At 37.5% G+C, this 16,816-nt stretch overlaps 1 protein-coding gene across 7 annotated transcripts in view; it reads right to left on the bottom strand.

The window, feature by feature from the left end:
• The window catches only part of Ufd4 (ubiquitin fusion-degradation 4-like), a 716,632-nt gene that overhangs the window by 179,393 nt on the left and 520,423 nt on the right, over nucleotides 1-16,816 (bottom strand). For all 7 annotated transcript variants that reach the window (XM_067153526.2, XM_067153530.2, XM_067153527.2 and 4 more), the window contains 2 exons: nucleotides 5,755-5,918; nucleotides 5,105-5,339 (listed from right to left, as the gene is read on the bottom strand). In XM_067153526.2, coding sequence (XP_067009627.1) covers nucleotides 5,105-5,339; nucleotides 5,755-5,918 — 399 coding nt within the window. The remainder of the gene's footprint in view (nucleotides 1-5,104; nucleotides 5,340-5,754; nucleotides 5,919-16,816) is intronic.

Below are 16,816 nucleotides of genomic sequence, written 5' to 3'. Positions count from 1 at the left end.
GCATAACCTTAACCTCAGATCAGATTCCCTTGTCTCTTCTGTCCAGGCACTAGTCTGGTCTTGTAGTTCTGTAGAAATCAATCCCAAAAACAAATATTGCAAAAGAGAATGATTTTCATTCTCTTATCATGATTTCAAGATGATTAACTGGGGCAAGTATTCGTTCATAGGAACAGGAATTCAGGGAATAATTCACCCAAGGAGATGTTCGATAAATGTCCAATTTCTTGAAATTATTGAAGAAAAGACTACATAGGGAATGGGCCATCTGCGCGACAGCCCTACACACATCAATGGTACATGAAAGGCTCAACCTATCCATTGCTGAAGGTGGTGGTGGTGATTATTGTTTTAAGAGGAAGTACAACTAAGCAACCATCCTCTATTAACACTAATCAGAAAGAAAATATGGAAGGGATCCGACACTTCGTAAAATGAAGGTATCGGCCAAAGAAAGCCAAGGGCCACGAAGGGGCATCAAAATGAAGGACTCCGTAGTCCTCGGAAACCTAATAGCGTCGGGGTCGGAAAAGAACAAGAGTTGACCAAGGGAGGTCGCATAGGATAGATGAAATTGAGGAGCCTTGCACAAGTAAGTGGAAGCAATGCCAGGACTCAGTTAAGGGCCCAGTGGTTGCCAACCCACGCTCCAAAGGTCAGAGCCCCTGGGGTCCTCTTTAGTCGTTTCTTAACACATTGCTGACCGGATGGTTGAACTTGTCACATACCCTGTGGACCGGACATTTTTCTACTAAGCATACTACGGTGCACTTGATTATAAAAATGTACATAAATATTAAATCAGTCAAGATTTTATCTTTTTTTTTTTTTGCTTTACGTCGCACCGACACAGATAGGTCTTATGGCGACGATGGGACAGGGAAGGGCTAGGAGTGGGAAGGAAGCGGCCGTGGCCTTAATTAAGGTACAGCCCCAGCATTTGCCTGGTGTGAAAATGGGAAACCATGGAAAACCATTTTCAGGGCTGTCGACAGTGGGGTTCGAACCTACTATCTCCCGAATACTGGATACTGACCGCACTTAAGCGACTGCAGCTATCGAGCTCGGTGATTTTATCTTTAAAGTTGGTATGAGTACTACCCAATGCCCCTAGTAGTACTTCAACATATCTAAGATAAGCAAGCAAATGCATGTTAATTCAACAACACATCATTAATGTCTACATCGTTGTCGTCGTCAGAGTCGCTTGAATAAATAAGCACATTACATAAATTACGGCGTGTAGAGGCTTGAATATCACTTCCATTATCATTCTCACATTCAGTTTCCACTAATTCATTATCACTGTATCCATTTGAATGATCATTGGCATATAATACTTATCGTCTTCAGCTAACACCGTATTCCGCGGGCGCTCCATCTTGTCATTGACTGAACCGGCAGAAAGAAAGTCGAAGTTTTGAAACTAAATCAAAGAATAAAAGATGCCGTGAATAAAAGAAAAGTGGCAGATGTACATCTACGATTTATTCTACTCAATGTGCAAGTTCGAAATAGTTCAATATATGGTCAAGAGATGTCACAGGAAGACCGAAAACAATGTCGTGAATAAAACAGAGATTTCTCGGGGCCCGTCACCTACCGCTGGCGAGCGTACCACGAGATTTCTCGGGGCCCGTCACCCATGTGTTAAAACACGCAGGGGATACCGCGGATGTTATTCTACCACCCCTACCCATAGGGGGACCATTACTGAAACTCAATCATGAAGAGAAGACCAGCACATATTAACAAACTACAGCCAAAACTGGTTAGGACATTTTTGTGGGGACCGAAAAAATTAACGTCATAAAGAGAGAGCGTGCGGAAAACATGAAAAACAATTTCGCTGTTAAATTTAAGGTTAGGTTTGAACATAAAAATAATTGCGATGAAAGAGAAACAAGTGTTTACAATTATAATTAATTAAATAAAGAAATAATACATTTTAAATACACCAACACAGTAAATCAAGGTAAAACATTCTTAGAAATGTGAACTATATACTGTACCGGTTACGACCTGTACATGCATATTTTTTTGAGAGTTGATCGTATTTTATCAACACACGTATTACTCCGTGCAAGCCTGGTTTGTTTACATTCAGCAGGACGAGCAAGCAAGCTGAGAACAGCTGTATGCGTGACGTAGCCGCAGGGACTTGTTAGATCACCCGCCTGTCGTGCCACGTGCAGCTAGCCTGAACTCGTATGTTACAGATTCAAGTGTCACACCTTCCGGAACATTCGATGGAGAAAAAATTTAAAACTCCTATATTAAATGTGGTAGCGACTTGATCAACATGTCATTTTAAAGGGAATTACATAAACATCGCAATGCTTGAATTTCAAGAAAATCCGTCGAGGGATTCACGAGATAACCAGCTTCACGGCATATGTGACGTAATATCCCAAACCAAATATAAGGAGGGCTCAATATAGCCCGATATCTCAGTCAGTCAGACACAGTCGAGTAGTCAACGTGGCCCTACTCGCTGCCATTATCGTCGGAAGCTATCTTCGTGTGGTTATAGTCTCACTGAGGAACTGAATTTTTCTAAGTCTTTATAAATGGGACTTGCAATATTTACGAGTGTTGAGGACTCTAATTTTTCGCCAGTAATACTTGTAATATTTACCAGTGTTGGACTCTTCAACATTTCGCCAGTGATTATTTATATTTAACGGTAATGGACTTTAACTTTTCGCCAGTGATTATTCAAAGACTTGTCATATTTAGCAGTGATGGACTTTAATTTTTCGCCAGTGATTATTCAAGGACTTGGAATATTCACGAGTGATGAACTCTAAATTTGTTCGAAGTTTCCATGATAATAAACTTGTGATTTTTGCCAGAGATTACTTAAAGACTTGTAAATTTTGCCATTGATGAACTATAACATCATTGAAAGTCTTCATGAACACAGACTTGTCATTTCCATGAGTGTTAAAGAGTGAATTCTTGAAAGTCTTTATAAACATTGACTAGTGATTTTACTAATGGTGTGAAAACTAATTATTTAAGGTTTTCATGAACTTTGACTTATCAATTCTGCGAGTGACGAAGAACACATTTTCGGAGTTTTGTGGGCATCAAACTCATTGTACTTGGGTAATGTGATTACCCTCAACATCGCCAGGAACCAGCGGAGGTCATCACGAGCATCGGGAACTTGCGGCGTATTCCATGCAACCAACCTGGATGGTCCGTCAGCATCTTGACGGAGTACTTGGGCATCTTCGGGAACGTGTTCCAGCCGGTGCGGCCTGGTGAGCTGGAGACCCGGGCCATTTAAAGGACAATGTGGAAGACAACCCCTATCTAGCATGAGGTGATGTGTAATTTAACATGCATTATATGAATAAACTCTTATCAAACTAACTGCGGACGCGGGACCGTGACTCACGACAGACTGCCTCGTGAAACAATTTCCCTGCGTAACTACGCGTCATCTGAAAGATTCTATTTGAATAATCAGTTCTTAGTTTAGACCTAGGCAGACCGGCAGCTAAACGTATAAGCCGGTCGAACCCGTGCTGTCTGAAAGAGGCCTCACAAACGTAAAATTAAGCACCAACACGTCAGTCGTAAAGAGAATAAGAATGGCTTCGGACTGGCACTCCCTGCGGCTGTAGGCTGATACATAACCGCGCTCTGGGGCTGTGAAATTAAGTTCTCTACCAAATCCTTACCCAGGCCGGTAGTAATTGGCCCGTCGTGCACGCAAATGGCCGCGAACGGTAATTTCAATTTCTTATGGTGGGAATTATGAACGTACTACAGAGTGACATAAATGTGCTATCCAGGTTTAATAATAACAATAATAATGTTATTTGCTTTACGTTCCACTAACTACTTTTAGCGTTTTTCGAAACTCAGAGGTGCCAGAATTTTGTCCCACAGGAGTTCTTTTAGGTGCCAGTAAATCTACCGACACGAGGCTGACGTATTTGAGCACCTTCAAATACCACCGGACTGAGCCAGGATCAAACCTGCCAAGTTGGAGTCAGAAGGCCAGTGCCTCAACCATCTGAGCCACTTAGCCCGTCTAACTATCCAGGCTTCCTTAGCTTGTATTTAATACGACACATCCTGGGACTTCAGAATAATGGCGTAATAATCAGGGAAATGCACTAGAGAGGGACATTTTAACCAGTTTCAACTGTACCTAAATTTCTTAAATCTTTTTGATACAACTGTTGCTCTAGTTCATGAACAGGAACACATAACAGCATAAACACGACATGCCAACATCGGAAGACGGAATAACAGAAAATGAGAAAGGAAAAAAAAAAGGAAAGGTACTGTCTCTGCATCTTCATATACTGTCATCTTCAAATTGGGAGGTTCTCTCCTTATCAATACCAATCTTTTATATACACTACTTCTCAGCCATTAGCAAGCTCACAAGCTTGGCTTCATCAAGACTTACTGAAGGGTCATCTGACAGACCTTCAATCTTGATGTGGGACGAGTAGGATAAGAAGAAAGCCTGATCAATACAGAAAAAGGGAAGAGACCCAAATGGGTCCTCACTAACCCCAACCATTTCCTAGCCCACTGTCACTGAGAATTCCACTTAGTGTGATGTTAAACCACTAGCAAAAAATAAAATGACCCTGGCTACTTTTGCCACTTTTCTTTGGCATTTTTCCCAGAATAATTGTTGAGATTGTAGTTTGTAGAGAATTTCATACTATTCTATTACTGCCACACAAGACGGGTTAAATTCAGGATTGCCCTTCATTGCTCATGTAGCATGTTGCAATACAACTGAAACAAACAAACAAAAACAAAAGAGAACAGACTCAATTTCACAGAACTATGTTACAGTTAGATTTCTGTTGTTCTGATGTCACAATAAAAGCACTGCAAGGGTACATGGACTCCCAACTAATATTCCTTTTCTTTTGAAATTGGTTTCATGCTTTCCTTTTTGTGTTTCTTTGGTGTGTGGCTGTCGTAATATTCCATTAACAGCAAACGATGTACAGATGTGTCCACACGTATAAAACGTTAAATATTGAGAAGAAAAAAATAAATAAATACATTACCACACTACAAAGAGGTATAAGATCAGAATCCATCTTAGTTGTGTCCTTACCTGTACCAGATCGTGTTGACTCTCCTAGAGCTAATGTTTCGACGATGGTGGCAAGGTCACTGGCAGTAGATGAGGAAATAGCAGACAAGTCAGTGTGAGGATCCCGCAGTGAGTGAACTACAACGGAAAGTTCACCAGCTGGAGTTGATGATGACTGGCTCTCACCAGTTACTGCCACTATAGCCTCAGCCCGAGCCACGGACAGGACACTCTCAGCGATAGCTTCTGCTGCTTGCTGATCAATCAACAATGAGAATGTGTAAGTATATTGGTTAAGTTTTTGGTATGTAAATATAATATAGTTGTACATTTTACTCATTAGTGACTTCACTCGCTTCTAAGAGGTACTCTTTTTCAAAATTAGAGAAAGAAAACAAAAAATTAATAATACTCAAGATGTTTCTAATTCAGCTTCGAAAAAACATATGGCAATTTCAACAAGCATTTGTTATGAATATACGGCAACAATTATTTCTAGATATAACTAAAGCTGATATTTTCAGTTCCACTTTGTATTTTAAATTTTAAATTCAAGACATACATATTTCTTCCAACCCTCCCCTGCATTACATGATTCTTACAATTACTACTAATGCAGACCACTGAATAAAATAAATGGAATAAATAATACACTAGTTTTAGTGGCTTACTTTAGCAGCCAGATTATCAGCAGATGCAGCTTGTTCAGTGCTTGCAACTGACGTCTTGGCATGATTTTCTGTAGCATCTGGCAAACTAGGTGTGGAACTAGACTTCCTGCTAGTAAGAACACTGGTCCCTTTCCCAGATTCTGTTATATTTTTACTGGATTTGCCTGCAAGAAAGTTAAGACTAAATTTAAGAGCGTGAATTATAAATATTTTAAAATAACATTACCAACAATTTTTCAGTAGTATCCAAGAATATATACAAGACATAATATCAATGAATTAAAATTAGATATAATGAATATTCCCAGTAAAACACAAGTAACATATTTCTGGCCTTAAATTCCAAGGGGAACAATTTGTACTATTTATAAATAAGTTTGTGATGTCATCCATAATACTATGCTGTTTCACCAGGATTTGTAAATTCCTATGCTTAATTCAGCACTATGTACAATTAGGTTACATATAAACTATCTGTAAATAATTCTTTTTTAAACTGCTATTCATTTTTCATCACACTGACACAGGCTTGGGTTACTGTAGTCACATCCTAGTTTGTGAATCATGGGCAATGGATAAGTGGCCTAGCAAGTGGTCCTGAGAGTCAAGATACCAGTTGCTATGGTGGTGGTGATTATTGTTTTAAGAGGAAGTACAACTAGGCAACCATCCTCTATATAACACTAATCAGAGGGAAGAAATGGAAGGGACGCGGCACTTCAAAAAATGAAGGTATCAGCCAAAGGAAGACAAGGGTCATGAACGACATGAAAATGAAAGACTCCCTAGCCCTTGCAAACCTAATAGCGTCGGGGTCGGAAAAGAACAAGAGTTGACCAAAAGAGGTCGTATAGGATAGATGAAAAAGAGGAACCTGGCACAAGTAAGCGGAAGCAATGCCGGGACTCAGCTAAGGGGCCCGTGGTAGCCAACCCACGCTCCAAAGTTCAGAGCCCCTGGGGCCCAGTTGCTATGGAATGGAAGTAGGCATCTTGGATATATTTTGAGTCATGGCCCTTATGTGTTCAGGCGGCTATGACTATAAATCCACCAGAGGTCCCTAACCTGTTAGAGAAGAGATCCTCACTTGGACTACGTGTAAGTAAGGGTAGCATCCTGCTTCATAGAATTTTTACTGAGCACGCTCAGAACGTTTTAAGCCTCAAACCTACGGGAGTCCCACTCCCATTTCACAGGCAAGGGGCTCCTTGGTAGCAACGTTGTGAATGAAATGGAATTTGATGGCGAGTTATCAATGCTAATGAGGCTTAAGGAAGAAAGAAAGAAAGAAAGAAAGAAAGAAAGAAAGTAGAACTGGCTGAATCAGCAAAGAGGTTGCGTCTCAATGTGCTAGGATAAATTATATTTGGATAAGGGGAGCTAACAAGGAAGAGAGAGGAGATTATAAAGTGTACTTGACAGGTGTAAAAAGAGGACAGAGTGTGAGATAGGGCTGTTCATCAGGAATACTACTGCCTGCCACATAGCTTCTGTTAAGCAAATAAATGAGTGAATGATGTGGGTAGATTTGGCAGTTGGAGGAATTAGGACGAGAACTGTCTCAGTGTATTCATTATCTGAGGGTGAAGACGAGAATGAAGTTGACAAGTTTTATGAAGCATTGAGCGACATTGTAGTAAAGTGACTAATCTCATGTTTTAATCCGTATTGAAATCTGTTGATATACAATAATAAAGTTTTATTATGAATCCACCTGTTCAATACAATATAATGTTGTTACATTTAAAATAACTTCATTAGTTAAAAAGTTATATATGGGACATGTTTCGCTCCCTTATAGAGCATCATCAGCCAAATCTGAATCTCAAATAATTGTTATTTACCTAAATAAAGACTTAAGAACTATTAGAACATTTTTGACAAACTTAAAACTTATTCTATTAGAAAATCATAAAATAAAAAATCTTTGTATACATGGCTTAATTACATGTGCTTCATAGGAAGATACATTAAAATTATGGAAGAGAGAGTACTAAAATATAAAATAAATAATATATATATCATGTCCAAAATCCTAGAAAGACGTGAAGATCAATCTTAGGAGCTAAAATTTGAGGATTTTCTTAGCAATGAGATCTGGTAAAAAAGATATTTATCCCTTGTGGATAAGAGTCTATAAAGATTCAAATTTATCGTCAATTTGATGATTGAACTTATAACAGAATAAATGTTGGTCTTCAAGAAATTTAAATGCTTGTTGTCATGTGACCTCGGCGAATGCTGTTGAATAGATACGTTCTTATAGATGTCAATGACCGTTCGTTGAACGAATGGATTTGATAAGGTGATTGAAAGGGACGTAAATCAACGTTATATTGAAAGCTGCTGCTTGGTTTATCTTGTTGAATGTCTGTAACAAGAAAAGGAATCTTGTAAGTAATCGGAATTTGTGTTGCTAGTTAAGAGTGTGCTTCTAGAAACTTCACTTACCCCTCCAATTGCTGTTTGTCGGTTTGGTGTTGTCTGAGGTTATGTGGTGACTGTCTGTTCTGTGTCTACTCCTTGTGTTGTAAGAGTGAGGTGGTGGGGGTTGAGGGGGGGGGGGGGGGGGAGTAGGGGTAGGAGGAGAAATGTTTGTGGGTGTGGTTTTGGAAGGGGAATATCTAGTAGGACCGCAGGGAGGGGTTGAGTTCTTTAATGTTGGATGATTATTAGTTGTTTTGGGAATGAAAACTTTGGCAAAATTACTTTTTTCTAGATTAAGCGTCTTTAAGAGTTTCGGTAATTGTTCGTGTAATGGATTTCTTATTTCAATTTCGTCATTTAAATTTTTTTCCTTATTGAAATACTGGTCTAAATTGGATATAAATATTTTCTAATTCTGTCATTAGTTTACCTTTTTCTATCTTCTTTATAATTTTTAGGTCTTTCTCTATGGTTGTAAATTGGTGGCCTGACTCTCTCATGTGAGCACTCATCGCAGAATGTTTGTTGTGCTTTGTAGCATTAACGTGTTCTAAGTATCTTGTGAGAAAGTTACGGCCAGTTTGGCCAACATATGAACATTTACATTCTACACATGTTAATCTATAGATGCCAGAACTTAGATAAGGGTTCTTGTTGGAATTTATACTATTGTGGTTGAAAAAAATGTTTCTGTTTGTATTTTGTGTTTTGAATGCTACATTCACATCTCGTTTTTTGATAGGATTAGTTATTTGAAAAATGGCTGGACTGGTGAATGTAAATGTTGCGAATTTGGACTGCTTAGTTTTTTCGGGAGTAAGATTAGTTACTAACTTTTGTTTTACTTTATTGATGATCCGATTGACTATATTTATTTTATATCCATTAATTGAGGCCAGGTCTTTTATAAAATTGAGTTCCTTTTTTAAGTTACTCTCTGAAAGGGGGATTTTGAAAGCTCTATAAACTAAACTGTAAAAAGCTGCCTGTTTATGTGATTTTGGGTGAAGAGAATCATTTTTTATCGTTAGAGGAGCGTATGATGGTTTTCTAAATATTTGAAATTCAAAACTATCTCTTATTCGTGTTACATTAATATCCAGGAAGTTTATTGAGTTGTTAGTTTCATCTTCTTTGGTGAATTTTATATTTGGGTCAATATTATTTAAGAAACTTAGGATTTTTTCACTATCATTTTTTTGGCTATCTATTATGACAAAGGTGTCTTCTACATACCTGATCCAAAGGCAAAGTCCATTTATTTTTGTGTTTATTTTGTTTTGCTCCAAATGATCCATATATATGTCTGCCAGTATGCCCGACGTGGGGTCTCCCATTGCTAGGCATGTTTGATGGTAAATCTTTTTATTAAATGTGAAGTAATTATTGTTTAATACAAATTTCAGTAGGTTTACGAATTCATCTATTTCACATCTACTTAATTTACTGTATGTAAGGAGATTGTGTTTGATGATATTGATGGTTTCTTTAACCGGTATATTTGGATACATGTCGGTTACGTCGAATGAAACCATTTTATGTTGTGGTTGTAAATTGAATTTTCCTAGTTTATTACAAAATTCTATTGAATTTTTGAATGTTGATTCGTTGTTAAATTTGTAATGTCTTTTGAGGAAATAGTGTATAAATTTGGATGTTTTATACGTGGGACTATTTCTACTGTTTATTATAGGACGTATGGGTATGTTGAGTTTATGAAATTTGGGCAATGCCCTAGCTGTTGGTAACTTTGGATTCATATTTATCATTTTTTGGTGTTCTTGTTCATTAAATAAAAAAGTAGAATTCTTGAGGATAATTTTTAGATTCCGTTGAATCTTATTTATGGGATCCTGGTTTACGACAGTGTAGGTTTTGTCTGAAAAGAATTCTTCTGTTTTTTCAATATATAAATTAACACCAGATATACAAAACAACATCAGATTTGAAGTTAAAAAGAAGCTCCCGGTTTTCGTAAGGGAAATAAACAAAAGTTCTAATCCCACTCTCATAACAGAAATAATGACACTAAGAACAAAACTAAACAAAAATATTGTAGTTGTTACCAAAGCAGACAAAGGTGAAACCACAGTCCTCTTAAATAAAAATGACTATATTGAAAAAACAGAAGAATTCTTTTCAGACAAAACCTACACTGTCGTAAACCAGGATCCCATAAATAAGATTCAACGGAATCTAAAAATTATCCTCAAGAATTCTACTTTTTTATTTAATGAACAAGAACACCACAAAATGATAAATATGAATCCAAAGTTACCAACAGCTAGGGCACTGCCCAAATTACATAAACTCAATGTACCCATACGTCCTATAATAAACAGTAGAAATAGTCCCACGTATAAAACATCCAAATTTATACACTATTTCCTCAAAAGACATTACAAATTTAACAACGAATCAACAATCAAAAATTCAATAGAATTTTGTAATAAACTAAGAAAATTCAATTTACAACCACAACATAAAATGGTTTCATTCGACGTAACCAACATGTATCCAAATATACCGGTTAAAGAAACCATCAATATCATCAAACACAATCTCCTTACATACAGTAAATTAAGTAGATGTGAAATAGATGAATTCGTAAACCTACTGAAATTTGTATTAAACAATAATTACTTCACATTTAATAAAAAGATTTACCATCAAACATGCCTAGCAATGGGAGACCCCACGTCGGGCATACTGGCAGACATATATATGGATCATTTGGAGCAAAACAAAATAAACACAAAAATAAATGGACTTTGCCTTTGGATCAGGTATGTAGAAGACACCTTTGTCATAATAGATAGCCAAAAAAATGATAGTGAAAAAATCCTAAGTTTCTTAAATAATATTGACCCAAATATAAAATTCACCAAAGAAGATGAAACTAACAACTCAATAAACTTCCTGGATATTAATGTAACACGAATAAGAGATAGTTTTGAATTTCAAATATTTAGAAAACCATCATACGCTCCTCTAACGATAAAAAATGATTCTCTTCACCCAAAATCACATAAACAGGCGGCTTTTTACAGTTTAGTTTATAGAGCTTTCAAAATCCCCCTTTCAGAGAGTAACTTAAAAAAGGAACTCAATTTTATAAAAGACCTGGCCTCAATTAATGGATATAAAATAAATATAGTCAATCGGATCATCAATAAAGTAAAACAAAAGTTAGTAACTAATCTTACTCCCGAAAAAACTAAGCAGTCCAAATTCGCAACATTTACATTCACCAGTCCAGCCATTTTTCAAATAACTAATCCTATCAAAAAACGAGATGTGAATGTAGCATTCAAAACACAAAATACAAACAGAAACATTTTTTTCAACCACAATAGTATAAATTCCAACAAGAACCCTTATCTAAGTTCTGGCATCTATAGATTAACATGTGTAGAATGTAAATGTTCATATGTTGGCCAAACTGGCCGTAACTTTCTCACAAGATACTTAGAACACGTTAATGCTACAAAGCACAACAAACATTCTGCGATGAGTGCTCACATGAGAGAGTCAGGCCACCAATTTACAACCATAGAGAAAGACCTAAAAATTATAAAGAAGATAGAAAAAGGTAAACTAATGACAGAATTAGAAAATATTTATATCCAATTTAGACCAGTATTTCAATAAGGAAAAAAATTTAAATGACGAAATTGAAATAAGAAATCCATTACACGAACAATTACCGAAACTCTTAAAGACGCTTAATCTAGAAAAAAGTAATTTTGCCAAAGTTTTCATTCCCAAAACAACTAATAATCATCCAACATTAAAGAACTCAACCCCTCCCTGCGGTCCTACTAGATATTCCCCTTCCAAAACCACACCCACAAACATTTCTCCTCCTACCCCTACTCCCCCCCCCCCCTCAACCCCCACCACCTCACTTTTACAACACAAGGAGTAGACACAGAACAGACAGTCACCACATAACCTCGGACAACACCAAACCGACAAACAGCAATTGGAGGGGTAAGTGAAGTTTCTAGAAGCACACTCTTAACTAGCAACACAAATTCCGATTACTTACAAGATTCCTTTTCTTGTTACAGACATTCAACAAGATAAACCAAGCAGCAGCTTTCAATATAACGTTGATTTACGTCCCTTTCAATCACCTTATCAAATCCATTCGTTCAACGAACGGTCATTGACATCTATAAGAACGTATCTATTCAACAGCATTCGCCGAGGTCACATGACAACAAGCATTTAAATTTCTTGAAGACCAACATTTATTCTGTTATAAGTTCAATCATCAAATTGACGATAAATTTGAATCTTTATAGACTCTTATCCACAAGGGATAAATATCTTTTTTACCAGATCTCATTGCTAAGAAAATCCTCAAATTTTAGCTCCTAAGATTGATCTTCACGTCTTTCTAGGATTTTGGACATGATATATATATTATTTATTTTATATTTTAGTACTCTCTCTTCCATAATTTTAATGTATCTTCCTATGAAGCACATGTAATTAAGCCATGTATACAAAGATTTTATATTTTATGATTTTCTAATAGAATAAGTTTTAAGTTTGTCAAAAATGTTCTAATAGTTCTTAAGTCTTTATTTACGTAAATAACAATTATTTGAGATTCAGATTTGGCTGATGATGCTCTATAAGGGAGCGAAACATGTCCCATATATAACTTTTTAACTAATGAAGTTATTTTAAATGTAACAACATTATATTGTATTGAACAGGTGGATTCATAATAAAACTTTATTATTGTATATTGTAGTAAAGGTCAAATGATGTTGAAAGATGTACGTATGCATGTATGCTCAGCCAACTCAGTGTAGGGAAAAGAAAGCTTTTGTTTGCAAATATGCAAGCCTTCAGCCTTTCCTCAAAGTGGGATTATTCATCTCTTGTGTGAAGGTACACAGGTACAGTACCCATGCAGCACGTCTTCTACCTCCTTCACCACAAGCCACTGAGTTGAAATAATACAATTTGTGAATATCTTCATACTGTACATGTTGTTCAGAATGTCAAAGCATAGTGCATATATTAGTTCAACATTACACGAAACAGTAGAAGTTCTAAAAGAATTTGGAGAGATGTTCAGAAGAGAAGTGACATTGTTAAAGATTATAGGAACCACCGAACATTAAAAATGAAAAATTAAAAAAGATTTTTTTTTTGCTAGGGGCTTTACGTCGCACCGACACAGATAGGTCTTATGGCAACGATGGGATAGGAAAGGCCTAGGAGTTGGAAGGAAGCGGCCGTGGCCTTAATTAAGGTACAGCCCCAGCATTTGCCTGGTGTGAAAATGGGAAACCACGGAAAACCATCTTCAGGGCTGCCGATAGTCGGATTCGAACCTACTATCTCCCGGATGCAAGCTCATAGCCGCGCGCCTCTACGCGCATGGCCAGCTCGCCCTGTAATTAAAAAAAAAAAAAAGAAACTGATAAAAATTAAAAAAATAAAGAAAATATTATAAAGAGCTTCAGTCTAAAGGAATAAAACAGTAAACGTGTATGAGGTGGTGAATTTTCTGACATTGGTGCCTGGGGGGTTGTGTATGTTTTTATATATTCTGTAAGTTGTTCAAATAATCATGTTTGTGCAATACAATTTAGTGGTCCATGGGCTCATAATAAAACTGAGGCATTTGTTGGTAAAATGATCCTTCAAAACTTTAATGCAAGCTCAGGTCGGTTAACTGGGTTTCAGGAAAGATATGGCAGATGTGGTGAAAGTTCACATAGTGAAAACTAACAAGTAGTTATAGAGGATTTGTGTGAACTCATCAAGGATTATGAACTGAAAGATGTATTTAACGTTGATGATAAAGGATAATTTTTCATGTGTTTGCTGAACAAAACACTAACATTTTTAGGGAAAAAATGTGGCAGAAGAAAAAATAGCAAGGAGAGGCTTTTCTATTAGCAGCAAACATGAGTGGCTCTGGAAAATTAACACTACTACCAAAAAGCGAAACATGGACCATGAGAAACAAAGATGTTAGTAGAATCCAGGCAGCAGAAAGGAAATTTGTCCGTAGCTTGATCGGCAAAACACGGAGGGACAGGGTCCGTACTGAGGAAATCCGCAAGCAGGCTCAAGTTGTAAGACTGCAGGACAAAATAACAGTGCAGTGACTGAGATGGTATGGACATATGCGACGCATGGGTGATTACAGATTACCAAAAAAAATGTACGATCTAAAACTTGAAGACAAAAGACCAAGAGGGCGACCAAGGCACAGGTACAAGGGCATGGTGAAGATCGACATTCAACAGAGAGGAGATACTTTGGAAAGCATTGAAGAAGGAGAGAAGTTCAGGGACCGCAACTGGTGGAGAAGCCTCGTTTGCCGACCCATCGCTTAAGATGGAACGACGTGGGATATGTATATGTATGTATGTATGTATGTATGTATGTATGTATGTACAGTATGTATGTATGTATGTATGTACTGAAAAGCAAGTCAGCAAAATCAAGGTGTTTTAATTTGTGAAAAGTCTTCCTGTACAGGAGGATAACAGGACTACATGGATGACCACTGAACTTTTTGAAAACAGGCTAGCGACAGACAAAATTTGTAAAGATCTAAGAATCTGTTTGTTTATCGATAACTGTACGGCCTACTCCAAGACCCCTAAACCCAAGTGCAATCAATCTACTTCCCTCCCAATATGACGTCAGAGGTGCAGCCAATGGATCAAGGAATCGTCGTTGGCTGCAATTCGTATCCAAGTATATATATTCTACAGCAGTTTACATTTTTACACTCACATTGTTTTGTGAATATGTTTCATATGACTTAGTAGCCCAATCTTGGCATAAAACACGTCCATAAAAATCACAAGGAATGGCTGAGGTGGGTGGGTCCGAGCTTGATAGAGGTTCCGTGCTTGTCATTTAGTCTCTTCATGTCTATGTCGTTCCTCAAAACACAGTAACTGTAGAAGCAGTGTGGTGCCTACGTGTATGATTCTCAGCACGTGTATCCCAGGTTTGACTGTTGATTACAATAATAATGTTATTGGCTTTACGGCCCACTAACTACTTTTACAGTTTTCGGAGACGCCGATGTGCCAGAATTTAGTCCCACAGAAGTACTTTTATGTGCCAGTAAATCTATCAACACGAGGCTGACTTATTTTAGCACCTTTAAATACCACCGGACTGAACCAGTGAGCCAGGATCGAACCTGCCAAGTTGGAGGTCAGAAGGCCAACGCCTCAGCAGTATGAGCCACTCAGCCCACCAGTGTTGATTCCAGCCGTGTCCATAATATGCTTTAGTTGATCCTTGAAATGCCTCAAAGGGGCTCCATGAAGTCTTGTGCCAGAGCAGAGTTCACCATACAGGAGTTGATGAGGAAGCCTGGTATCACTTACGTGATGGATGTGCCCAACATATCTGAGACAAAGGCCAATAATAGTAGCCTTGATGCTTATAGCATTTACTTTCTCAAGAACAGCAAGGTTGGTGACATGGTCCTACAATTTTATGTTCAAGATTGGTCTAAGATTTTGCAGACAGAAGCTCTCTAACCTTTTGATATGTCGACAGTACAGGATCCAAGTTTAACAACTGTAAAGTAGTGTCAATATGACAATAGCACAGTAAACTATGATCTTGGTATGCACTGGAAGGTCTTTATTCATGAAGTCATGATGGGGTAAACATCCAAATAACAAGAGAGTTGTCCGTACAGTTAGGGCTGTGTAGCTGTGAGCATGCATTTGGGAGATAATGAGTTCAAGCCCCACAGTTCACAAATTCACACTTCCTGTCCCATCATCACCATAAGACCTATCTGTGTCAAATTCACAAATGGCAAGTTGACCAAGAGGAAAAACCAAAGAAGGAAACTGGAACAACCTGGTCTGAAGACAGAAAGGAAACCCATAGTATAAAAATGAAAGAAATATGGGCACCAAGGAAGGAAAACACAGGCCTGTAAGTATTTTGCATAGGCCTAGGGGGCTTATTTGCTAACAATATGGCTCCCGCTGCTAAAATGCATATCATTTTAGTTCACACCACCAGGACACAAGTACATCAATTTTGACACTCCCGCTTAGCTTATACGTAACTGCCACTGTAATTAACCACAGTCAGAGCTCCTCGACCTCTATTGAGACAAATTGTGCTGCTGGTGGTGGTGATTATCAGTTTAAGATTAAGTACAATTGGGCAAACATCCTCTCTTAACACCAATCAGAAGAAAGAGGCAAAACACACAGGAGGGCAATGAAATGCGTGAAAATGAAAAACATCCTAGGCCCCACAAAACCTAATACTTTTGAACTCAGAAGAGAACAAGACCAGACCAAGGAAGGTTGGATAGGAAATATAAAAGAAAGAATATGGTAGAAGTGAAAACAATGCCAGACCCAGGTAGAGATGCATACTTTGAAGATAAGAGTCCCTTTCAGTTGGTCGCCTATTATAAGAATCAGGGGATAATGTGGATGTATTTTACTGCTCTAACTAAAAGTGGATTCTATTAAGATTAGAATCCAGAAATAATTTAGATGAATGAGTATATAATGTGTTCATCACAGTTCATTTATATTCCATTATGAACAATATATCAAACTACAGATTTTCAAGTGGCTTCAAAAATCCACGTATCTCAGCT

The sequence above is a fragment of the Anabrus simplex genome, chromosome 9, assembly GCF_040414725.1.
Source record: "Anabrus simplex isolate iqAnaSimp1 chromosome 9, ASM4041472v1, whole genome shotgun sequence".
Lineage (NCBI taxonomy): Eukaryota > Metazoa > Arthropoda > Insecta > Orthoptera > Tettigoniidae > Anabrus > Anabrus simplex.
Note: the sequence above shows the minus strand (reverse complement) of the source record. Positions and strands in the feature narration are given on the sequence as shown.